This window comes from Oxyura jamaicensis, chromosome 17 (genome assembly GCF_011077185.1).
Source record: "Oxyura jamaicensis isolate SHBP4307 breed ruddy duck chromosome 17, BPBGC_Ojam_1.0, whole genome shotgun sequence".
Lineage (NCBI taxonomy): Eukaryota > Metazoa > Chordata > Aves > Anseriformes > Anatidae > Oxyura > Oxyura jamaicensis.
Window position 1 is genome coordinate 259,336 of NC_048909.1, and position 24,587 is coordinate 283,922.

Sequence of the window (24,587 nt, forward strand, 5' to 3'; positions counted from 1 at the left end):
ATCTGGAGATACTTCCAAATCCCCATGGCGAGCCAGTTCACATGCACATTGGTTTGCCTAGGGCTTGGTGACTTGTGTACAGGATGTGGGGAGCCCACGACTTAGTGGTAGCTGTCACCTGTGTAGGGGACATAGGGTACCTAGGACAAATCCTGGGCCAGGCACCTCCTGGTAGCTGCAGCCAACTCACCGCAATGCACTTCTCAAAGGCTGTGATCTTGTCATGCGCCACCTCCTCCCGGATGGCCACATACATGTAGGGCACGTAGCTGAGGAAGTAGATGATGCCTCCGCAAGCAGAAGCCAGCTTGGCCTTGGAGTAGAGCACTGACACCAGGAAACTGTAGGGAGGACAGTGTCACCTCACCAGCCCTGCTGCAAGACAGAGGTGACCCCACAACCAGAGAAGTTCTGCCCCACCTGGGAATCCCCCTCTCCCGCACCCAGCACCACCTTCCCCCCAGGGACGTGAATGCTGAGCTCCCCCTGCCAATGATGGAGGGACCCTCTAGTGCCCAGCCCCAGATCCTGCCTCACCAGGGCTTTCCCCACACTGATTTCATTGGTGTTGAGGTGATAAACTACCGTTCAAATCGGCTGGGGGGAACGTGTACTGCTCCACCAGCCCTTACCATACAGCTCCCAGCACCCTCACCCCATGGCACAAGGACACCCTGCCAGGGACCTGGCACTGCTGGTACCCCCTGACCCCATGGAGGGAACAAGGCAGCTCACCAGAACATGATGGTGGCCACAGCATAAATGGCAAGAAAGAGCCAGATGATGAGGACGTCACTGTGCATCAGGACCTTGCCATACTTCAGGATTGCAGTGAGTGCTGTGACTGAGATGGAGAGCTGGACAAAGCCGGTGATGAACCAAGCCACCCAATGCACTGCATTGTTCAAGCCCATCATCTTCATGACCTGCAAGACTGGCACTGCTCAACAAGGCTGTTCCCTACCCTGTGCATCTCCCAGCCTGTCACTTGCTGGGGCTGGGAGAGCAAAGGATAGCACTGAGGGGAGTGGCCAGACCACAGCACCCCATGCCAGGGTGACTGCAAGCTCAGCTGCCTCTAGCTCTAACCAAAGCTCATGACAGGGGTGCTCAGGAAAAACAGTTCAGCCCAGGGACGAGCCATGGCAGAACCCCAGGATTGAGATCTGTGCCTGGGGCACCAGGATGTAGATGGAGCCAGGGGTTTGGCAATGGGCTGCCCTACCCTGGCAGTGCCAGGCTGTGTCCCAGCATGTGGCAGAGCTTTGAGCAGCAGGGCCACAGGCTGAGCTGGGGCCAGTGTTCTCCCCACAGGCTGCCCTGACTGCTGGCAGCAGTTCTCTGAGACACCGGTCAGCTCAGCCTGGCACTGTGCCCAGCAGCTTGAGCACACTCTTGATTTCTGCAGCGCTCTCCCCTTTGCAGGCAGCTCTGGGCCAAGCAAGGTCCTGGGCTGCTGCTGTCTAGGAACTGCTACAGGGTGAGAGAGAGGCGACTTGGCAGAAGGGACGAGTCCCAGCACCTGGCATGCCCTGTGCAGCCAGGCAGTTGGGCAAAGGAGACAGCAGCTCCTCCCCACGGATCTCTCCCACCATCCTCACCTCTTTCAGGCGATGTTCCTTCTCTGTCACAATATGCTGGATCATCATGGCTACTGAGTAGACCCAGGAGATCACCATGCACAGGGGCATCATGTGCTCAATGACGAAGAGAAAGCTGGTGGGGTACAGGAAGAGAGGGGAGAGCTGGATGGTAGCACCACCACAGTAACTTGGGAAGGCCCTGGGGACAGGCCACAGGGCAGTGGAAGTGCTCTCCAACCACCTGGGGACTACTGTGGCCCTCAGCAGCTCCTCAGTGACCTGCAAGAGCTACTGCTCCCATCTCTACTTGATACCTGAGAAACCTGAGACATGCGGAGGGGAGGCATTTTTCAGAGCTCCTCCAATGAGTCCATCGGAAAGCCTGGTGTCAGTTTATTAGGTCCCAGCAGGCAGCCCTGCAACAGCTGCACAGGCTTGGCCCAGTGCAGTGCCTGCCCTGCTGTGGACAGGACCCCTTGCATCTTCCTGCCCTGGAGGGCTGGTGGGTATCAGACTTGTCAAGGTGCTCCATCCAGACCTTTGTGTTCAATAACCACTAACAGATGCATCTGCCACCCATTTACCACACTTCTCTTGTTCCCCCCAAGTAATCCAATCTCTGAGACACAGAATCACAGAATCATCTAGGTTGGAAGAGACCTCCAAGATCACGTAGTCCAACACATGACCTAACACTAACAAGTCCTCCACTAAACCATATTGCTAAGCTCTACATCTAAACGTCTTTTAAATACCTCCAGGGAAGGTGACTCAACTACTTCCCTGGGCAGCCCATTCCAATGCCTAACAACCCTTTCAGTAAAGAAGTTCTTCCTAATATCCAACCTAAACCTCCTCTGTCGCAACTTTAGCCCATTCCCCCTCATCCTGTCACCAGACCCTGGAGTCACGAGTTCCTCACTTGAACTATGAACTGAGGAAAAAAAATCCAACCCCCTGCTTGCTGCTTGCTTAGCTCGGTGGTCCAAACCACAGGTTGCTCATCACTCCCCATGTCACCAGCCCCCAAAACTTGTCCCTGTTCCCCAGCTGAAGTGTCCTGGCTGATTTAGACTGCCCAAAGGGCAGAGAGAAGGTCATGCCCACTTTGGTGTTACTCACTCGTCCCGGGTGTAACATGGGTATGGGAACATCTGCACATAGTTGCCAGGCTCCACCACATCATGGCCAACAAAAGTGTTGATGAGGGCACGCTCCATCATGTCTGGGGAGTAGGAGAGGCCAGGCTGAGTGGGCAGCATGGGCAGGGTGAGGAGCATGGTGAGGCAAGGAGCTGGCACTCACCCTGGATCCAGACGAAGCCATAGAGGAAGTAGAAGCGGCCACCAGTGTTGGGTCCAGGCCGCCAGTATGCACGCCGGATCTCATTGGTCTTCTCTGTGAAGCTGGAGTTCTGCCGGATCTTGTACATGACGTGTGGGGGCAGTGAGCCATCCCTGTTGGTCTGGAAGATTACACCTGTGGGCAGTGGAGAGGCAGAGAGCCTGGTGGCACTGCAGGAGATGGCCACACCAGCCAGCCCACAGTGACAGGCAGGGATGGCCAGGACCCCGGGCTCAGCATGTCGCAGCAGAGGGTGAGACAAGGACTACAATGGCCAAGGATGGTGCTGATGTCCCATTGTCACACTGACTACAGGCACCCATGGTGGGCAAGCCAGGACAGTGGCAGGGAGCTGTGCTTGTAGGGGCTCAGCCAGGATCAATGCACAGAGCAGAGGGAGAAGCAAGGTACTCGAAGAGAGAGCTGGCACACTTGATCCACTCATCCACCCAACACATGCATGAGTCAGCCAATGTCCCAAAGCCAGTGGCCCCAGGTCTGGGTGATGGCTTCACACATGGCTACAGGGACCCCTGCAAAGGGGCTGGTTCCCAAGGGACATACTGGCAAAGACTGTGACGTTGTCTTGGTAGGCCTGGTTCAGTGTGTAGTTGACGATGCTCTCCTCATCTGGGAAGCCCTTGAAGATGTCCACACTGACCTGGTAGGAGGGGAAGGCCAGGCAGATCCCATCACTCCTCATGGTTCTGGTCATGGATCCCATACCCCCTCTATGGCATGTGCCCCCCACAGTGACCACACAAGTGACCTGAACCCAGCAGAGGATGGGCACCTCCACTGTTGACATCTCCCCCAAAGCTTGTGACACCAGAGAAGCCACCGTCTCCTCTCTAGGTCTCTCAACATGTGGCCTGAAGGAGATCTGAGCAGATCTGACCCCTCTTTGGCCCTGCAGAGCCCAGCTGTGGGTGGTGGGTGCTGTTCCAAGCACCTGCATGTCCACAGATGGGTGCAGTCTCACCTTGGCCATGAAGTGGACCCAGCCACAGGCAGCATTATCAATAGTGTCCAGCTGCTGGAGCAGGACACTGGCATTGGGCAGTGAGAAGTTGCCGTTGAGAAAGTTGTGGAGAAGGTCATTTTCGGAGACATTCAGGATCTCTGGGTGCTTGTGGAGGTCAGTGGTGAACTGGAACAGGGAGGAAGACATGGAGGACAGAAGTTGGGGTACCTCTGCCACTCAGCACTGCCCTCCCTGTGGACACAGATGAGACCAACCCTTTCCTAATGCTCCTCCTGCGGACAGCAAGACAGCATCTGCCCTGCACAGGGAACCAGCCTGGTTCTCACAAGAGCAGGTAAGCATCCAAGTAGCACCTGAGCATCCATGTGTGGAAGCTAAGGGGTACCTGGGGGCAAGACTCCCCTTTCCTGCCCATGAGGCAGTAACTTGAAGCAGGCTCAGTCCCCACAGCACTACCCTACCTGCTGGAGCCAGCGGATGCGTCTCTGCAGCCTGCCCTCTTCTAGGTAGGCCCGGATCTCAGGTGATATGTTCAGCCATGCCTTGGCATAGTGGGTGACATTGCCCACAAAGGCAAAGGTCTCGTTGGCCTGTGGGGCGGAAGGTCATGCCGTGGGAAAATGCTGGGTTAACCACTCTCCAGGACAGTGCTGCACTCCACCCTAGCAGCCATGGAGGTACCAGCCCACCGCCCTGCAGGTGCTTTCTGGCAGCTGGCTCCCTCCTGCCTGCTCAGCTCCAGCCCCCCAGCCCTTCTGAGCTCCTTTGGGCATGGATGTCCCTTGTGGACTGGGCTAGTGGGAGGGGAAGCAAAGGGGTTCTGGACTCTGCACCCACATGAGCTGAAGCTCTCACCTTCAGGATGACCTTGTCCACTTCGGTACCCACAGGAGCATAAAGAATTTTGGGGTTGCTGGTCATAAGATGTACGAGGAGTCCTAGGTTTCGCTGTTCCTTGCTGGTGAAGCCCAGAGAGCTCATGTTGCCCTGCTTCAGTGCCTCAGGTTCAATTGTCCTGCAAACACAGTCCAGGCTGCAAACTCCACTCCAACCCCAATATCCCTCCCTTCAGGCAGCCCTGTGGCAGATTTCCCACTGAATCCCATGCCAGTGAGGTGCTGCCACAGTGCTGCCTGGCGCGGGGAGTTTCCCCTGGCAGCAGCACAAGGACGTGGTGTGGCACCCACATCCTGCATACTCAGTAAGGGACAAGTCTGCCCCTTTACCGTTGACAGAAGCAAGGTGGGATCCCCTGCACCCTGCCCCAGGAAGGGATCTCATAGCTCATGCTGTTCCCTGGCCCCATTCTCCTCATGGGACTCCTACCGGTTGTTGCCACAGAGGATGGGTTGCAGACCAGCCCAAAGCTGCACAAAGGCTGAGAACTGCCCCTGGGGGTTGTCACCGCCAGCCAGGTCCCCCCTGGCACCCTCCTCTTCCACTGTGGCATTGTTGGCCGTGGCATTAGCGCTGGCCCAGCCAGTGCTGTTGGTGGTAGGTGGTGGAGCCTTGCTGGTGCAGGCTCCCCTGGGCAGGAGCCTGGCCAGTGCTGAGAGGATGTCCATGTCGCGGAGAACCTTCTCCATCTCCATGAGGTCCTCTAGGAGGGTGCGGAGCCGGTGCTGGGCTGCTGTGCTGTTCACCTCATCCAGTTGCAGCTGTGAAGACAAGCAGGCAAGAGGATTACTCACAGCCATGGCAATGGAGCAAAGGGGCCCTGCTTGCAGGCTGCCAAAAGGAGGGGATTAAGGGGCATTCCAAGTGATGACATCCCCATTCTTGGTTAAAAGGTTGGAGCTGTGTCCCAGACTCATCATATTGCATCCACAACAATCTGACAGCAGGAGCACAGCCAAATACTGTCAGGGTCTTGCTGGGGAACTTGTGAGAAGTGTCTGTCAGACAAGGATGAAATGAGGAGGGGGACCTCAGACACAGCCTCAATGAGCTGTGTCCCAAGGGCATCGTAGGCACCATGGAAAGGTGTAGACCCTGCTGGGACACTCTGTGAGGATGCTGTGGACACCCAGTATAGCTCTGCCCCTCATCACATCCAACAGAAAGTGCCAGTGTGGGTGCCAGCAGGGGGACATCATCTGGGGTCCCACTGGAGCTGTGAAGACCATCTCCAGCAGGCCACGGAGCTAGACAGGGGAGATGCCCACATGGAATAAGGAGTGGCTAGGCCATGTACAGAAACCAGGGCTGGCAAAGCATCCCAGTGCAGCCCCCAGCAGTTAGGGAAGAGCAGTTTGGGACACAGCCCTGCCCCATGGCTCACCCGACACCCCAGGGCCACAGCTGCCAGCCCCACTACTCACCAGCTCCTGCAGCCATGCCCCAGCCCCATTCTCACCCTGCTGATGATCTTGGGGACATCCAGCTGGTCCCGCAGCTCAGCAGCCAGCAGGGCAAAGCGCTCCTCGCGGGCTGCCCGGCTGCCATTGCATGCCAGCGCACGGTATGCCTGCAGCAGTGGCTGCTGGCTTGGGGCCACACGCAGGAGGCGGTGCAGCGTCCCAGAGCTCTGCTCGCATGTCAGCTGCTCCAGCACTGGTGCTGTGAAGAGAACACCCTGCAGGGCAGGGAGCTGTGGCTGAGCTTGCCCCAGTGAGGGCACTGCGGTCGTGCCCCTCCTCACCCCAGCCAGGTGCTCACCTCCATCTCAGTGACGAAGGCCTGGGGGCTGTAGGAGCCTGTAGGTGCTGTGGTGGCACTGGCAAGGCCCAGGGCCTGGGAGAGCAGGCGGAGCAACGCCGGCCTCTGCAGGGCTGTGGAGGGGTTGCGCAGTGCACTGTGGACCAGCCCTTCCCGCAGGCTTCTCCAGCCGCTGGGGAGGCTCTTCTACAAGAGGACCAAAGAAGGTGTCTGAGAGTGTTGGGGCTCCACAGTGTCTCCCTCCATCCCAAGCACATGTGAATGGCCCCACAGCACCCACATCCAGAGTCTTCACAGAGGGGAAAGAAAAAGGGGGCATGCAGATCTGGGGGAACACCATCCTGGGCAGGGCATGGGGCTCAGTCCTCACAGCCAAGAGCATCCCAGGCCACAGGGGGTAATGTTTTCCTCCTCTCTTCCAGGCAGTGCCACCACCCATTGCCATGGGAAACTGAGTTGTGGGCACCGGCCCACCTCAAAGCACCTGGGGAATTGGTGGCAGAACCACAATGGGACCCAGGTGACCCTACAGCTGCTCTGGACATCTGAAAATGTCCCATCACATCCCCTTTGCTAGATAACTCTAAACCATCCTGCATGTATGGCAGAGCTAGGCAAGCCAGTGCAGATGGGATGTGGAGGATAAGCTCTGCCCCACCGCATCCCCTGCACATTCCTCACCTCCAGCTGTGAGATTTTGTCACTGGGTCCAAACCAATCCCACAGGTCTTGCTCATGGATATTGTCCGGTGCCAAAGGAGACGAGCCAAACAACAGGTGGTATACCTGCACCAGGGATGGGAAAAGGCTGCTGAGCATGCTAGGAGTAGAAGGACCGCACTGCTGGGCAGTGCCCTGGCACAGGGTAGGATGAGTCCCTGCTGGGTGCCCGCTGGCCCCCACCCCACGGGTATGGCAGTCAGGGCTCAGTCTGGGTTGGGATGCACCTCCCTGCTGCTGCAGTGCAGTGCCCTGCAACCCCCATGCCATCACCCACCTCCTGCAGGTCAATGCTGGAGCCCAAGAGGAGCTCGGTCGTGCCATTGGGAAGGGACAGGTTCTGCGTGAGGAAGCGCTGCAGCTCGCCCTGGTCCTTGGCTGCCCACCCCAGTGTGAAGCCAGACCCTGACAAGGAGCAAAGGAGGAGGTCAGAGCAGCCCATGATCAGAGGGGACACAGCTTGGCCCCACGCATGGACATCTCATAGCTGGCCTTGCCTGGCATGCAGCCATGAGGGGCAGTGGCAGGGCACTGCCACATTGCTAGGCACCCTGTGAAGGGACACCTCCATCCCTGGCAGGCATAGCCTACCTGCTTGGCTGCTGAAGTGGGTGTCCATGGAGCTGGGCTCGCTGCTGCTGAGTGCCTCCAGGCGCCGACGCAGGGACTCCAGCTCCTCCTCCAGGCCCGGGTGGTCTGGGTCGAACAAGTTACTCTGCTCCACCACCTCACTGAGGTGCTCCAGGAGCTGCGTCACCCTGTAGAGAGCACAGCACTACTGCAGCTTCAGGGATGGAACACACATTGCCCTGGGGGAAGGGCCCCTCAGGAGCTGCAGCACCCAGACAGCATGGCATCATGCTGCTGCACTCGCCTGCACTCTGAGCCTAAACGTGCCAGGGATGCAGAGGAGAGCTGCAGCACCTCCTGGTGTCCCCAGGGCCACCTCCTCCCAGCACAGTGCAAGGCACCTGGGATGCTGCAAGTGCAGGGGAGATGGACTGAGATTTCCCCTGCTCCCTGGGGACAAGGGACTCTGCACACAAATGCATCAGATGACGCATGCTTCTGCACCTTCCCCAGTGGGATGTTGCCAGTGTAAGAACATGCATGCTGTGCACATGTGCATGTGTGTACATGCATGTGTACATATGTGCATGTCCATGTGTGTGCACATGTGCAGGACTAAGAAGAGTGCAGCAAGAGTGTGACTCACGTGGAGTTGGAGTACTGCAGGAAGCCAAACTCATCACGCTGGCCATCGGGACACAGGGACTGCATGATAGGCAGGATCCCAGCCGAGGTGAGTGGGGCCGCCGTGTAGAAAGCTGGAGCAGTGAGAGAGCACAGAAGAGGCAGGGGAAGGCAGGGGTGGGAAAAAGGAGAGGCAAGGGCAGGTAGGGGCCACCAGAGAGACAGACACTCAGTTCAGAGAGAAGCACTTGCTGCACCCTGCAAGCCCCGGGGGACGTTGGGCAGCCAAGGTCAGAAGTTTGCAGCCTTCCTGCATGGCCAACAAGATTGTCCGTGCTGGCAGCCCCTTGGGGCTGGGGGCAAATCTTGCCCACCTCCACAGCCACCCCAGCTTGTGCCACCTTGCCTGTGCTCACTCCCCCCCGGATGATGGTGGCCACTCAGCCCCAGGATGGTGCTGACTTCTGACACTTGCCCACACAAGTGCCACCAACTTCCCCCAGCCTCTTGGCCGCTCTTGTTAGTAACCTCAGAGGCACTGCTGCATTTCCAGAGGAAGAGAAGAAGGAAGAATACAACAGGCAAGAGCTGTCACCCACAGGCCAGGGCCCCTCTTGAGACCCATCCTCCTCCCCACCTGGCTGCCCCGACGTGAGACTGCTGGAGGTGAGAAATGGAGACATGGTGAGGGGGGAGATGGAGAAAATGAGGAGCAGTGAGGAGACAGCAAATGTTCACCCCCAGACAGAACTGAGCCTTCATCAGCTGCAGCCTTTCCCCCTCATTCCCTGGGCAGGGCAAGCACAGCAGCCTGCACGGATCCCTCCTGAGGGAGACCAAAGGCTGTCACTGGGCAGCACCTGGCAGGGCTGGGTGGGGTTAGCCCTTGACCCACCGGTGCCCCTGGTTAGAGGTGGGTCGGTGCTGTTAACACAGCCACGACAGGAGGGCTGGTGAAGACGGGCTTCTGGGCACAAACGAGAACAGTCCAGGGCAGACGTGGCCAGGCACAGATAGATGGGCCAACAGCCTGCTTGAGGCACACGATGGATGGGCTCCATGCTGGAAGCTGTGCCACGGTGAGGTGACAACACTAGCATCTGGGTGACCTCTTGCTGTCCTTCTGGTTCCTTCTGCTAGTGCTGTGTCCCAGCTCCGTCCCAGCTGCGAGGGCCTGGGACAGGGACCCAGTGGCAGGGGACCAGAACTGCCTCCAGACTGGCTGCTTTGGGGACAGCCAGTGGGACAAAGGCACAACTGGGCAATCATGAGCTGCACTGGAACCTGCATGCAGCAGGGTTTGCCCCAGGAGAGAGGCAACAAGATGGGACAGGGGAGCCTCTGCCAGGCCTGGCATGCCCTCTGCAGCCCAACCAGCCAAGGTCACAGCCATGAGTGGTCCCAGCACCTGCTAAACTCAGCCTCAGCAAGGAAAACCCACTGGAGGCAGTGTCTGGGGCCGGCCCGGGCTGGTCAGCAACAGCAGGGGCCAGGGCCATGAGGGCCACAGGTGGCTGGCACAATGTGGGTAGGCAGGCAGGGCCACACTGCACTGCCCAAGCTCATCTTCACCAGCCAAGGAGGAAGGAGGAAGGCAACAGGTTACAGAGGTGCTGATTAGGCCAGAGTGAGCTGATCCAAACTGGTCTCTTTCTCCCCAGAAGATTTTGCTGGCAATGGCAGGGGAAGGGGAGAGGCACCCACCCATCCAACCAACTTACAGACTGGAGCATGCAGTAGAGGCATGGAGGGCAGGCAGGCAGGGGTGATGGTGGAAAAGAAGAAGAAAACGTGAGAGAAAAGAAAGAAAACACAAACCAAAAAAACACAACACAAAGCACATATCAGCGCCAGGGCAGGAATCAGGGCAGCGCCAGCCACCCTCAGCTCATCCCCTACACTCCTCAGCTGGGCTCTCCCTCGCCAGCACCTGCTCAGACCACTGTTACATTGGGCCATGGCTGCCAGCTGCCAGTGCCTCCCCTGGCTCCGCTGTGCTGCCCTGAGGCATCTGTCCCCCTCTGCCCACAGAAGGCACCTGCCCAGGGAGGCATCTTGTGAGGCATCTTGCTGCCACACAAAGGCCAGGCAAGCTCTGCACCGCCACCTCCTCCTGGCAGTGTGGTACCCGTGGAGCTCCAGCTGTGCATCTCCAGGGCACCCTGAGCTCCTGCCCCATCAATTTGCTGCCCTCACCCTGGCCCCAGCAAGCCCCAGAATCCCCCTGAGGCAACGCATGGAACAGAGCACATCCCCCTGTCCCTTCCCAGAGCCTTCCAGCTGCTCCCCTGGTGCTCAGGGGTACTGCAGCTGTCCCGGAACCACCCAGCCCCACCACCCCTCTGTCCCACGAATGCCTTGGGGCAGAGATAAGATGTCCCTGCTGATGGCATCTGAAGGCTGCTTGGTCCTGGCCAGCCCCAGGAAGCTCCCTTGGCAAGGAAGTCCTGTTGCTCTCCAGCCCGTCTTCAGCAACAGCACTTGTCTGCAGCCCTTCCTCTAACCTATGTCCCCAGAAGGCTCCTCTGGGTCCCTGGCAGCTGTCAGAGTGTCCTCCTAAGCCCCAGGCTGTTCATGGTGACAGCTGCTGGAAAAGCTCCCCAGTGCCTTGGGGGGGGGGGGGGGGAGGGGGACAGACTGCCCCCAGGTGTGGATGACCTAGGCACCACCAGATCATACTCACCTTCCTTCACAGGGATGGTTGGCTTCTTCTGCCGCAGTCCCAGGAGGATGAAGAAGAGCACCAGTGGGATGAAAATCTCAAAAGCCAGCACCCACTGCAGATGACACAAAGCAGAAGGACTTATAACAGCCAGGGACAGGGTCTCCACCAAGGAGAGGCATGAGCAGGATGAAGGTCCCTAGGGCAGCCCCTGCCCCATGCCCCAGTGCAGTGCAGCATTGTGCTCGTCTTCCAGGTGGGTGGTGGCACCACCATGGCTGAGACACGTGAAGTTCTCCAGCTAGTCCCTGCCCGCATCCTGCCTGTTCCATTCTGCAGGGAGAGCATTGCCAGGGGGCACCATGGGACAGGATGGGCCCATCAGACAGTGTGCTAAGGCATGAGCCCCGACCCTGATGGGCCAACATAGCTGTAGCTGCCCAGGGTAGACAACAGCCCCAGGTCCTTGTGGCCTGCAAAGAGCCACAGGCACCCTCCTGGCAGTGCCCTCCCAGCCAGCAGCTGCCTGGTCATGACATCCCCTTGTCCTCGCTGGGTCCCTGCAGTTGGCCTGGCATGCCCAGCGTGCCCCTGTCCTGTGTGATTGCTCTGCTAGTGGAGCCAGGCCCCAGGGAGCTCCCAGCCCCATCCCACCTGTGAACCCAATGTAGGCAGGAGATCTCAATGCTTCTGGGGTGAGGAGACATTCAATTAGGACCTGGCACCATCTCCATGTGTGACTGGGGGCAGTGCAGGGGATCCCAGCCTCCTGGCACCTCCTCTGTGCCTTCCCAGAAAGCAACAGCCAGACAGGATTTTCAACCAGCTGCATAAGGCAAATTGCTGCAAATCCCCAGGAAACACTGACCCCAATAGCACAGGCAGCCCAGGCTGGGCTCCATGCTCAGAGGCCCTGGAGATGGGCACCAATGCCTTCAGCGGCCCATAGAAGCAGGCACAGCTGCTGCTTGTTTGTAGCAAGAGTGCTCAGACCACAGAGCCCTACTGCTGCCCTCACAAGTGAGCACAGGGGAAATACCACAGCTGGGGAAACTGAGGCACGGAGAGAGGTGAGTCAACCTCAGCTCACTCCAGGGCCAGATCAGACCCCAGGCACACTGGGAGCCAGCCACACAAATTCAGCTGCACTGGCACAGGAACCGGGACAGCTCTTCCCACTCCTTGCTGCTACCCAAGCTGGGGCTGAGCTGAGCCCATGCTGCCCCCAGAGCCCCTGCTGGTGCTGAGCCACAGCCCCTTTGCATTCGACCCTGGCACCCAACTGCAACAGGCAAGGAGCAGCTCCTGGGAAGCCAACGGCAGCTCCGACCCTGCTCCTGCACAAGCCCAGTTCCCTGTGTGCTGGCCACCTCCTGGGAACAGCCTGTCAGTGGGATAGGCTGAGCACCTCAGCACAGCTGGTGTCAGCCACACCTCTTGGGCACCAGTGGGGAGAAGGCAGCATCATGCCAGGAGAAGGCAGCTTCATGCCAGGCAGCCACATGCCTCCAGGCTGGGGTCAGATGTGCTGGAGAGCAGCAAACACCCACCACATTCGGCCCGGGAGCCCGGGAGCAGCCCTTGCTGCCCATTTGTACCAGCAGATTCACCAGATGAAGTCACAGGGCACCTGGGTGATCTCTGGACGTGCTCCCTGGAGCAGGTCTATCCCACTGCTATCTCACTGCCCTCCAAACAGAGCAGCCAGGCCCCCAGCACGTCTCACCAGTCCTTCTTGGAGCAGTACCCTTCCAGTGCACACGGCACACAGCTGCAAAGGATGAAAGCAGCAACTCCACACAGGAATCAGGGAATCATAGAATGGCTTGGGTTGAAAGGAACCTCAAAGATCATCTAGTTCCAACACCCCTGTCATAAGCAGGGAGGCCACCCACCACACCAGGTTGCTCAGGGCCCCATCTAACCTGGTCTTGAATACCTCCAGGGATGGGGCATACACAACTTCTCCTAGCAACCTGTTCTAGTACCTCACCACCCTCTGAGTGAAAAATTTCCTCCTCACCTCTAATCTAAAGCTCCCCTCTTTTAGGTAAAACCATTCCCCCTTACCCTGTCAATATCTTATTGAGCAGAGATGTTCTCCACCTTTTTATAAGCCCCCTTCAAGTACTGAAAAGTTGCAATGAGGTCCCCCTGGAGCCTTCTCTTATGTGGGCTGAAGAGCCCCAGCTCTCTCAGCCTGTCTTGGTAGGAGAGATGCTCCAGTCCCTTGATCATCTTTGTGGCCCTCCTCTGGACCCACTCTAACAGCTGTAGCGAGGTAGGGATTGCTCTATTCCCCCATGTGCCTGGTGATACAACAAGGGGGAATGGGCTAAAATTGCAACAGGGGAGGTTTAGGTTGGATATTAGGAAAAAACTCTTTACCGAAAGGGTTGTTCAGCATTGGAATGGGCTGCCCAGGGAAGTGGTCGAGTCACCATCCCTGGAGGTATTTAAAAGACGTTTAGATGTAGAGCTTAGCAATATGGTTTAGTGGAGGACTTGTTAGTGTTATGTTAGGTCATGCGTTGGACTACGTGATCTTGGAGGTCTCTTCCAACCTAAATGATTGTCATTCTTTGATTCTGTTGAACCTCATTAGGTTCATGTGGGCCCACTTCTCTTGTTTGTCCAGGTCCCTTTGGATGGCACCCCTTCCTTCTATTGTATCAACTGCACCACTCAGCTTGGTGTCATCTGCAAATTTGCTGAGGGTGCACTCGATCCCGCTGTCTATGTCACTGATGTAAACAGTACTGGTCCCAGGACAGACCTCAAAGTACACCACTCATCACCAGCCTCCACTTGGACGTAGAGCCATTGACCACCACTTTCTGGGTGCAACCTTCAAGCCAATTCCTTATCCACTGAATGGTCCACCCATCAAATCCCATCTCTCTCCAATGTGGAGACCGGGATGTCATATGGGACCATGTCAAAGGCCTTGCAGAAGTTGAGGTAGACAACATTGATTGGTCTTCCATTGTCAACTGATGCAGTCACTCCACCATAGAAAGACACCAGATGGGTCAGGCACAAAAATGGCAAACGATTTTGTTTTTAATACAGGGTTTTAAAATGAAAGTGTCTGCCTGGAAAGACACAGTCCGCAACAGGTGACAGCCAGGCCTTTCTGTCTCTGATGGCAATACCTCTTCACCAGCCTCAGCCAGGGGCTGGAACTGCTCAGTTAAAAAACAATTCTGCCCAGCAAAGGGCAGTGAGCAGAGGGACCCCTCTGCCCATACCCCGTGCTGGTGCATGGACATGGCCAGGAGGGTCTGTGGCAGGACATGGCTGCCTCAATGGGTGCTGCACCCATAGATGCTGCTCAAGGGCCTCGCTGCAGCCCCAGCAAAGCTCCCTGCAAAGCTTCCTCACTGCCCACTCCACGCTGGGAACCACTGATTTGGAGAGAAGAAGAGAATGGTGGAATAAGGGCTGGAAGGGATGGGGATAGGGGGTGCTGCAGGAAGGAAGCCAGGCTGCCTGGGAGTGGTGCCAGGGATGAGGGGATCCCTGTCTCTGTGGCACCACTGGTCCCAGGCACCACTCCCACTGTCACCGCCCCTGTGCCCACCCCTGCCCCCCTCCCCTGCCTGTTTACCAGGCACACAATCATGCCTCTGTGCACACACGGGTGCGGGTCTGTCCTTCCACCACCACCCCCAATACCCCATGTTGCACCCGTACCAGGCAGGGCTCCTTTGAGGACTGTTTGGTCCTTGTTGGCAAAAGGAAGCGCCTGTTCGTTGTTTCATTGTTGTTGTTGTTGTTTTTTGTTTTTGTTTTTTTTAAAGCAGGTCATTGACCTTTTGCTCCACCCCATCTCCAGGACAAACCATAAATGGGACCAGGCAGCAAATATATCCCCCATCCCTGACCCCAACCCCAGAGCAGCTCTAGGCACCCACCCCCCCATGCACTGCCATGTCCCTCAGTGCCAGGGCTGGGTGCCTCAAGCATGGGCAGATGTGGGGGCAGAGCAGGGCTCACCAACCCACAGCACAGGGACTTCAGCCCCAGGCTGCCCACACAGTGCTGAACACCTTGGTCATGGGGTCAAGGCTGCCTCACACCCAGAGAGAGCAGAGGTGGGTGCTCTCACCCCCAAGCCCAGCACATGCTCCGAGCCCTGACACCCAGTCCATCACACAATGCCACCCACACTCCGGCATCATCTCCTGCAGACTCTCCCACCCACAGCTGGACTCCAGGGTCCCCCAGCATCACCCGGGACACCTGCCCTGAGAGTGCAGGGGAAACAGCGACTGCTCCATACTCTGCCCAGCCTTTCCCACAGCCAGGTTATGTGCTAGAGTGCATCTGCCCACCCACAACAGGGCACAGAGAGACACAGGCAGGCAAGGGGGCCTGCCCATGGGGAAGGAACCCTGTCCCAGCAGAGCCTCAGTCCCCCACAGGGGTGGCACCCAGCAGGGCCACCTGCCACCAGAGCAGACAGTGGACACAGTGCCAGCAGGAGTCACCACCTATGGACGTGGAACACTGGAGGACACAGCAAGAGTATTTTGGGATTGCACAGGACTTATTGTGGGAGAAAGCACAGGCAGGGAAAGGCATGGATCTGGTGGACCAGGAAGTGATGCTACAAAAAACAGATGAATAAAGGAGTAAAAATGGCTGTGCCCCTGTAAGCATGGCTGTTCAGTATACTTGCCCAGCCATGCCCCACACTGATCAGAGAATCTGGACTGCCTTCCTTCCCAGTTCCACTCTTGACTCTGCACTGGGTCAGGTCTGCATGTACTTGCACAACTGCAGTGATGGGAGGGATGCAGGTCCCAGGGTCCCCGTGCCTGGGTGCCAGCAATGGGGGAGGCCTGGTTGGGGCAGGTCCTGAGCCCAGCTGCTGGAGGGATCCAGCCCATAGATGCGTACAACCCCCTCCACAGGCAGGCATCCACCTCAATTGGCCAGAGGGCTGAACAGGATGAGGCCACCACTGCTGTGTTTGCACAAATGTGGGGCACCTGCTCGTGATCCATGCAGCTGTGGAGGAATGTACATGTACACATGCCATGTACACGGTGCATGTGCAGGCCGGGCCCATGTGCTCAGCCTCTCTCACACTCCTGGCTCCAGCCTGAAGCTCCATGCCAGGCAAGCAACAGGGGCTAGCACGTGCTGCTCGCATGGCACTGGCCAAGGTAGGCAGCTCCCAGGGGAGGCCACACAGTGCCCAGAGCACGGCACCCTGGCAGAATAAGTGCAGAGGCAAGAGGAGGGCACTGTGCTGGTGGAAGCACTGGACATAACCCATGGGACACGGCCAAGCGAGGGGCGAGAGCAAAGGGGCTGGCCTGGCATAGTGAGCCACGCTGACAGGGCCGTAGTCCCCTTCCAGCCAGCGCTCGGGACCAGCGCCACAGGCAGCTGAGGGACACACTGCAGCCAAAGGCTAGCATGGGCTGTGTGCTGTGCAGCCTGAAAAAGGTCTTCATCTGCCAAGCAGACACTGGACCATGGACTTTGGCAGGACAGCTTCACTGGCGTCCCCAGCTGCCCCAGTCAATCTGCCTTGGGACATATGTGGTTGTCTGCATGTCTGGATGGCTAAGCCAGATGCCCCCTGCAGCCAGGCCCAGGGCTGAGGCAGCTCTCTATGCCTAGTGCTACCTGCCTGAAGTCTACCTGCCTGAAGTTCGCTCCATCCCTCCTGCCTGCTCCAAGAAATCTCCCTAAGCCCATGGCCATCACCTTCAGCCAGCATGGCCTAGCAGTGGTGCAGCCAGGAGTCTCCCCAGGCTGGGACCAGGCAGCTGCCTCTCAACCACTTCTCTAACCCAAACCCTGTAGGGACTCCAGCAAGGTCCCCACACCTCAAAACTACCATACCAGCACCCTCCCCAGCCCTGGTCTGTCACCAGGACACAGGGGGACAGCTGCTCCCCTGGCAGAAGCAAGGATATTTACTGGGCCTGATCCAGGCATAGTAGCACCACGCAGTCACACAGCTCAGTTAAGGCTGGCCTGTGGTGAGCCCCTGTTCTGAACCTCAGAGGGAGGGGCAGGGTTTGCCCAACCTCTTCCCTGGGGAAGAGGGAGGGAGCAAAGCCCTGCAGCTGCCATTTCCCCACCAGTCTCTCCTGCAGGCCCCAGCACTGCCCACAAAGCAGAAGGTGACAGCCTGCAGGACACCCAGGGAACAGGGGTTAAAGACTAGAGAAAATATTTTAAATGTATTGATGGCTCCAAACTTTAGTTGCAGCACCATCAAATACCTACTTACTGCAAATACGGTCTTAGAGCTGAGAAGTATAAATGGGTTAAGTTGTGGTCCCTGTGAGAAGATTATCAAAGACCCCAGCATCCCAGCGCAGTGTTCAGAGCTGCACAAACCCACAGTACCTGAGAGAAGAAGCCAAGTGGAGCTCCCTTCCAGGCATGTTCCACATTGGGCCAGTTCTGTGGAGGCACCCCAGCAGGGATCCAGACACTGACACCCACTGGTGGTCACCACCTGGCTGAGCACTCCCAGCCCTGCTAGGACACCCAAAAGGCCATGTCTGGCCTGTGCCCTGACCCTTGGTGACTGCCCTCCAGCCTCAGTCTCTGTACCATGCTCCAGATAATGCAGGGCCTGCTTCAAGCCATGGGGCCACCTGTAGTACAACCCTGGTCACACCAGGGCCACCAAGCCCAGCCCACTGGTCCATCCACTGGATCTGGCTGCTATTATCCCCTGTGTCTAGTCACAATTTCATCTGGCCCAAATTGTGCCTGTTGTCACTGGTCCCACAGCCACCCCTCTCTACTCCTCATAACCTGCCTCTGGTTCTGCCCAACAGACAGCACTGGCACTGCTGGCTCGAGACAGCCTGGGGAAGCTGGAGGTCCTGATGTGTCTGGAGGACAAGGAAATCCCTCCCTGGGTTTGCTGAAGCCTCTCATGACCCCAAGAGGGGAGCCACAGGAGAGCAATGGACAGCTCCTCCCCTGTGCCAGCCCCACAGAATCACAGAATGGCTGGGGTTGGAAGGGACCTCTGAAGATTATCTAGCCCAATCCCCTTGCCAAGCAGGATCACCTAGAGCACAGTATGGCATCCAGGTGGGTTTTGAATATATCCAGAGAAGGAGACTCTACAACCTCTCTGGGCAACGTGGTCCAGTGCTCTTTCACCACTACAGTAAAGAAGTAAGAGGGCACTGCTGAGTGCCAGCAAGAAGGGTCCATCAGGATGTGGCATCAGCGACAATGCTGGACCAGCTCCTGGGCTAGCTGCAGCACTGCTCCCAGGTGTGTGTCACTTCTCAGCACCAAAGCCCCTACCCCTCCACCTCCTCTCTGCACCCAAACCAACACCTACAGAAGGGGAGACCAGCTTAAGCCAACTCCCAAGCAGTCCTGGCAGCACAGCACCATGTCTGCTCCCCCCAAAGCACAAGCTCTGCCATGCACGGACCTTAGATGTCAGCCCTGCTGCACTTGGGAAGGCTGAGGCTCAGGCACAACACAGCATCCAGTGTTTTTTGGTCCTTGTTGCTCCTCTGGAGCTTTGCACATGCAGAGGGAAGGAAATAAATCACAGCCCCTTGCTGCCCTCCCAACAGCACCTACAGCCCCTTAGAGAGTCCTGCAGCATCCCCCCTGTACAGTGCCCCAGTGCTGCCCACTAAAACTGCACTGCCCTTCATGGCTTTGGCTCATGCCAAGCAGCACACAGTGAAACAGGTCCCACACACCCACACAAGCTCAGGACATGTCCACCTTCCCACTGACAGGAGTTGCCTGGCCTTAGCACAGGCTAGATGGTGTCAGCGCCTGCAGGGCCATGACCACACACCAGTTTGGGGGAAGGCACTGCCGCCCCTCTCTACTTTGTGGGAAGGGAGAGGCTGTGAAGCGAGGCAGAGCCCTGCGCGTGCACGCTCGCAGCCCTGGCTACAGGGGAAGAGCAGTGCAGCAGCTTGTGCAGTGCCTGTGAATCGCTCTGCAACAGGTGCCCTTGCCAGGCCAGGCCTGGCCGCACTGTCCCTGTGCTGTTCCTGCACCACCCCTGCAGCAGTGCGCGAGCAGCCTCCTGCTGTGGTGGTGATTCACGGGGATGCTGCCTGGCAGCGCTGCGCCAGCACTGGCCCAGCCTGTGCATACCACCCCCGCCTCCCCAGCACCAGCTGCAAACAAAGAGTGGGGCAAAGAGCATCCTGAGTCAGTACAAAGCCCAGCCTGATCAAACCCCGCCAAAGGCTGATCTCTGCTCCCATCCAGCACTGGGAAGAAGCTTCTGGGAGCTCCTCGTCAGGAACAGGGTGCTGTGGCCCCAGGCCTGTGCACTGTGTCCTGGTACATGCTTTGCTGCAGCAGGTCCCAAATGGCCAGGGTGAGGCACAGAAGCAGCTCCTGGAGTCTCAACTCCTCTTTACCATTCCTCCAGAAGAGTCCTGCGCAGACAGCACTTTAAAATAAAATGTAAAATAAAACACAACAGCACCCTTCCATCACTGGCAATTCAAAGCCGGGAACTCCAGTGACACTTGCTTTCCTGTCCCAGACATGTTTGCACTGAAAGCAACCAGGAAAGATGGCCAAACACACTTGGCTCTACCCTCACACAATGCCTGGGGTAACCTGAGAGTTCACCTGTTCACTTTACATCCTGTGTAGGTTTAATTAACTATTGACAGTTATCTGAGAGCCCATCCCTAAAGATGCACACAGCTCTGCTCACCCCCAGTCCCAGCAGAGTCAAGGTGCCATAGGTCGTGGATTTTTCCTTTGCGTGAAGACATTCTCAAACCTGCACCGTTCAAGACTGCTGAGCATCTGCACCCGGGAATTGCCTGTGCTTGGGACAGGGGGAGCCCTGGCTTCACTCCATCATGAAGTGATGCTGTTCTGCTCAAACCTCCAATGCCCCAGGGCTCCTGCCTCAAATTCTACCCTGTGAAGAATAAAAATCACAACCAAACCCCCAATTAGCCCCTAGAACAGATCAGCCACTCTAGGCAGTCAGAGACTCCCACAGATTGGACTCCAAATCCTTACACGGGTGCTACGACACAGCCAAGGTACAGTGCCCAACTCAGCCACCACCCAAGGTGCTTAGCAGCACAGGTACTGTATACAAGTTTGTCTGGTGACGTCCTTGCTCTTTGCTGGTTTCTTCCACAGATGAAGTGATGTCAAGCTCTGGTATGCTCCTGCCCTGCTTTCCTTACTGCTTTTGTTTGTAGCCATGGATCCTGCAGTTCGCCCAGCTCCTCTGCCTCATCCCTGCTGAACCCACACATAATGGCATGTCTCAAGACTGCAGCAAGGGTTTCTGACACCACCACTGCAGAATCAAGCTTCCAGGGCAAAGCAAGACCCTCCCTGGGAAGGGCTGGAAAGCAGAGTCACAGAAGACAGTGATATGTTGCACAGTGGGTCAGGACCTTCTCCCATGGCTGCCTGATAGCACAGCCACCCTGCACAGGGCTGGCACTTGCCACTGCTACATTCTCAGGTGGACAAGCTAAGCCCTAAGCAAGTGCAGAGCCTGAGGAAAAAGTTTGTTTCAAAACTGCTGCTGTACCTCACTGGGGTGCTAACCTAGCCACTGCCCCCAAGTCTGGGTGCCAGGATGAAGGCAACTTTCTCAGGGCCACCAATAGTTCAGTGGCAGAGCAAGAGATTGGCCCCAGCTCTCCTGAGCCCCAGTGCCTGCAGCAATGGGCTCTGCCAAGCACAAGGCATCTGCCTGGGAGATAAACCCTCCCTGTCCCCTGCCCTGCTGCCCCAGGGTTCCAGTCCAGGCATTACCAGGAAGGAAAGGACACGGTGGTTTGAGGCCTGCACCCCAGTGCAGTGCCCCATGCCAACAGTCAGCTACCAGCAGAGCAAGGGCAGCCAAGGTACCACACTCCTTCCATGACAGCACCAGAAGTCCACCTATTCCCATCCCACCACCACCTCTGACTCCCCAGGGTGAACCTAAGCCAGGGAAGCGTCTTGGGCTCCTCCATGCTTTATCAACCCAGCCTGGTCCATTAACCTCTGCCTGGCACCACTTGGTCAGCCCAAGGGATTCAGGGGCTGGTTTCCCTTGGTGAGATGTCCAGCTCTGGATGGAGTGTGGGCAAGGGCATTGTGCCTCCCCCCCTCCGCCCCCCTGGCAGAGCAAGCTGCAGGGATCCACAGAGGTTGACAATGCTGGCCTGACTCTGCCCCAGCTTGCCAGCACCAGCCAGCTCTGCTCCCAGGCTGCTGGGAGGGTTCAGAACTGCCTTGGGAGCAGGCAGGCTGTTGTCCTCATGCACAAGGGGAGTGCGAGGTGACCGCAGGACTCAGATGCAGCAGGAGTTCAAGGAAGCAAGAGATCAGCTCAGGTGACAGGCACAAGGCACCTGTGCCTTCAGGACACAAACGTCCCAGGGGTTGCACCAAATCCAGCCATTGACCATGCTCTGTGCTAGGGGCAGCTCTCTCTTTGGGATGGGGTAGCTGTTCTGCACCCTCATGTGGCATCAGTGGGGGCAAGGAGGTGACAGCCCTTCCCCTGCCCCACTCAGATGACGGCCCCTGCATACAGAGGTGATTGGGCCTGGGCTCCTCACTCTCCTCCTTTCCTGCCCAGCAGCCTGGGAGCTGGCAACCACACTGCAGCTTTCTGCGCTGCATTCCTGCACTGCCTGCAGAGCTGAGGAGGCATGGAGAAATGGATGCCCAAAAGATGCATGCAGCCCCAGACACAGCACCTGTTGGGCTTGGCAGCCAGGTCCAGGGCAGCTGCTAAGGGCCAGCTCGAGACCCAGTACAGTTGTGCCAGCCTGTTGTGTGTCCTTGCGGACAGGGGTCTGTGACACACAGGGTCAAGGCAGTCCCCAGCCACAACCATTTGGCTGCACTCAGGGCACAGGGTGGGGATGACTCAGCCGAGAGCATCGCCCTCATCCACTGTGCAGGGGCTGCCCCAGTGGGCACGTGCCCATGGCACAGCCTCAGTCTGGTCCTGCCCGTGCCCTCCCTGGCCCAGCACGCTCCCAGCAGTTTCCAGCGCTCCATGTGCCAGGATGAAGTAGGGCCCAAGGCTCACATGCTGCTGGATCAGGCCTGCAGGATATTTGGGAGGGGAAAGAGGAAAGAGAATCACCAGCTTGGGAGCAGCAGCTCACTACCCTCCCCCACCCTCTAAAAATAACCAGCTCCCTCCGTGCCCAGCACACCCCTCCCCCAGCCAGCCCACGCCCTTCGTTCCGGGGTTCGGGGTTCCTCCTTGGCCAGGGCCTTCAGCAGCCCTTCCCCACCAGCACCTCTCCTCCAGCCCTTCATGCACGCAGGCCCTACAGACCCGCACTCTGTGCGGCAGTGCCTGCCTCAGCACCCCCCATCGCATCCCCCACCTGCTTGGGAGGATCAGGCCAGCCCTCCCCTAGACGCACTGGGCAGAAGAGGCCAAGTAAGGGTTAAACCAGTTTCTCAACGCCAGCACACACAAATGCACACACACACCAGTATGGATGTGCATAGCGAGCGGTTCAAGCCAGTTCCACCAGCAGCCAGGTGGAGGTGGGAACCTGCCTCCTCTGCCACCAGTCTGGGAGCTCAGGAGGGGGCAGAGCAAAGACAAACCCCTGGGACAGACCAGGGTTCTCGATCTCATGCCGAAAAAGCAGGAACAGCTCTCTCCAGCACCCTAGGAAGACACAGCCCTGACCCACATACAATTTAGAAGCCTATTTATAGCATGCAGACATCGAGGACTTGGGAAGGCTCTCCCACATCAGAGACATGGCCCTTGGGACCATAGACAGAGCTTGCAAATGCCCAGTGCTTCTGAAACCTGAGACAGGTCCAAGGTGGGGAGGGAGGAGCTGCACGTGGTGGACATTTGGGCAGAGGGGAGAGAGTCTAGTCAGCAGCCCTGGACTCCTCATGCAAGCACCCATACACGGTGCCTGCTGCTGCCAAGGGCTTGGACGGCTCCCACAGGCACGTGGTGGGAGCAGGGACAGGCAAGAGACCTAACTGTTGCTGCTACAAAATGTGCACCACTGAGCTGCCCAGCCTGTGCCAGGGCACGCAGAGATGCCAGGAGCCAGGCAAGGAGGGGTGTTTTTCATCTGTTCTGTGCGTTTATAAATAGACAGCATCCACACTTTCTCTCTCTGGCCTGCAAGGCAAGCGGACATCCCTAGATCTCCACCACCACATGCATTATTCATCTCCAGAGCCTAACCGACAGGAAGAAAAGGGTTGCAGCAAGGGAACAGAGAGGACCAGCACCCAAAGGCGTCAAAAGCAGCCCCAAGCCCAAGACAGCCTGGCTCCAGAGCGCACACAACGGCATGCATGGAGACCAAGCCCCCATCTACACACAGCCTACGGCCCCACGGGGCTGCCCTGCAGCCCACGCAGGTGGACGGACGGGCACGGAGAAGAGCCAGCCCCCCACCGGGGACAAGGCTCTCTCCGCCCTGCACCCCAAGCCTGCACCGGGAGGGGGACGTGTCGCCTCGCTCCCCCCGGCAGGGCTCGGCCACCCCGGCTTTCCCAGGACCGCAAAGCTAGAGATGCCGGCGCCCGCAGCACCGAGCCGGCCCCCGCCGGCTGCACGGGCGGAGCCGCCGCGGGGACACCGGCGGGTTCTGGCCGCGGGCTGCTGCTCACCCCGCGCCCGAAACCCGCCCGCCCGCACTGCCCCCCCCGGGCCGGGCCACAGCCCCGCACCAGGCCCCCACCGGCGCTCACCGGGCTGCGCCGCTTCAGCGTCACGTTCTTCCAGAGCAGGAGATGGAGCTGGTGCAGGAACCCCATGGCCGCTCCGCGCCGGCCCCGCCGCAGGGCGCTCCCCGCTCCGCTCCGCCCCGCTCAGCACCGCAGCTCACCCGCCGCCCACCGCCATGCCCAGGCCGCCGCCGCCGCCTTTGTCCGCAGTAGGCTCGGCTGGACCGGGCGGAATTCCCCGTGCCCGGCCCCCGCCCCGTGCCCGCCGTGCCGTGCCGTGCCGTGCCGTGCCGTGCCGTGCCGTGCCGTGCCGCGCCCTGCCCTGCCCGGCTCGGCTCGGCCCGGCCTGGCCCGGCCTGGCCCTGTGCAGCACCGCCCCCGGCCCGGGACCGCCTGCCGCCACCGCCCCTTAAAGGCACCGCCGGGCTGCAGACCCCGTCTGTCCGCCGCGGGGGCCCGGGGTGCTCCCCCCTCCGCCCACCCCGGGGGTGCCGCGGCCTGGAGACGTCGTGCTGCGGCCCAGGGCGGCGGGGCCCGGGCAGGCAGGCCGAGCCCTCCTCGGAGGGCTGCCCCGCACCGTCACGGAGCGGGCCCGGCCGCTTGCTGAGGCGGGCGCCGGGGCCGGGGCCGCGCCCGCCCTCAGCGCCGCGTCCCCACTCGGGGCAGCTTCGCGGCGGGCCGGCAGCGCCAGCCCGGGCCCTGCCACCGCCGCCGTTCCGGGGCCCTGCTGCGCCAGGATGGCCACGGCGGGCGTGGCCGTGCCGCT

At 58.8% G+C, this 24,587-nt stretch overlaps 1 protein-coding gene across 8 annotated transcripts in view; it reads right to left on the reverse strand.

Moving 5' to 3' along the window:
* Positions 1-24,041, reverse strand: part of ABCA2 (ATP binding cassette subfamily A member 2) — a 43,310-nt gene extending 19,269 nt beyond the window's left edge. For 3 of the 8 annotated variants that reach the window (XM_035341278.1, XM_035341277.1, XM_035341272.1), the window contains exons 1-19: positions 23,846-24,041; positions 11,168-11,261; positions 11,119-11,121; positions 8,507-8,618; positions 7,882-8,048; positions 7,568-7,695; positions 7,252-7,356; positions 6,571-6,756; positions 6,269-6,502; positions 5,239-5,570; positions 4,768-4,927; positions 4,374-4,502; positions 3,910-4,077; positions 3,492-3,588; positions 2,889-3,062; positions 2,706-2,808; positions 1,602-1,716; positions 736-926; positions 191-341 (exon numbers count right to left, since the gene is read on the reverse strand). In XM_035341278.1, coding sequence (XP_035197169.1) covers positions 191-341; positions 736-926; positions 1,602-1,716; positions 2,706-2,808; positions 2,889-3,062; positions 3,492-3,588; positions 3,910-4,077; positions 4,374-4,502; positions 4,768-4,927; positions 5,239-5,570; positions 6,269-6,502; positions 6,571-6,756; positions 7,252-7,356; positions 7,568-7,695; positions 7,882-8,048; positions 8,507-8,618; positions 11,119-11,121; positions 11,168-11,261; positions 23,846-23,911 — 2,715 coding nt within the window. In that variant the 5' untranslated portion in view covers positions 23,912-24,041. Of the gene's footprint in view, positions 1-190; positions 342-735; positions 927-1,601; positions 1,717-2,705; positions 2,809-2,888; positions 3,063-3,491; positions 3,589-3,909; positions 4,078-4,373; positions 4,503-4,767; positions 4,928-5,238; positions 5,571-6,268; positions 6,503-6,570; positions 6,757-7,251; positions 7,357-7,567; positions 7,696-7,881; positions 8,049-8,506; positions 8,619-11,118; positions 11,122-11,167; positions 11,262-23,845 lie in introns of those variants that run through there. The other 5 variants (XM_035341275.1, XM_035341276.1, XM_035341273.1 and 2 more) reach the window with 5 other exon arrangements.
* Positions 24,042-24,587: the final 546 nt, after the last annotated feature.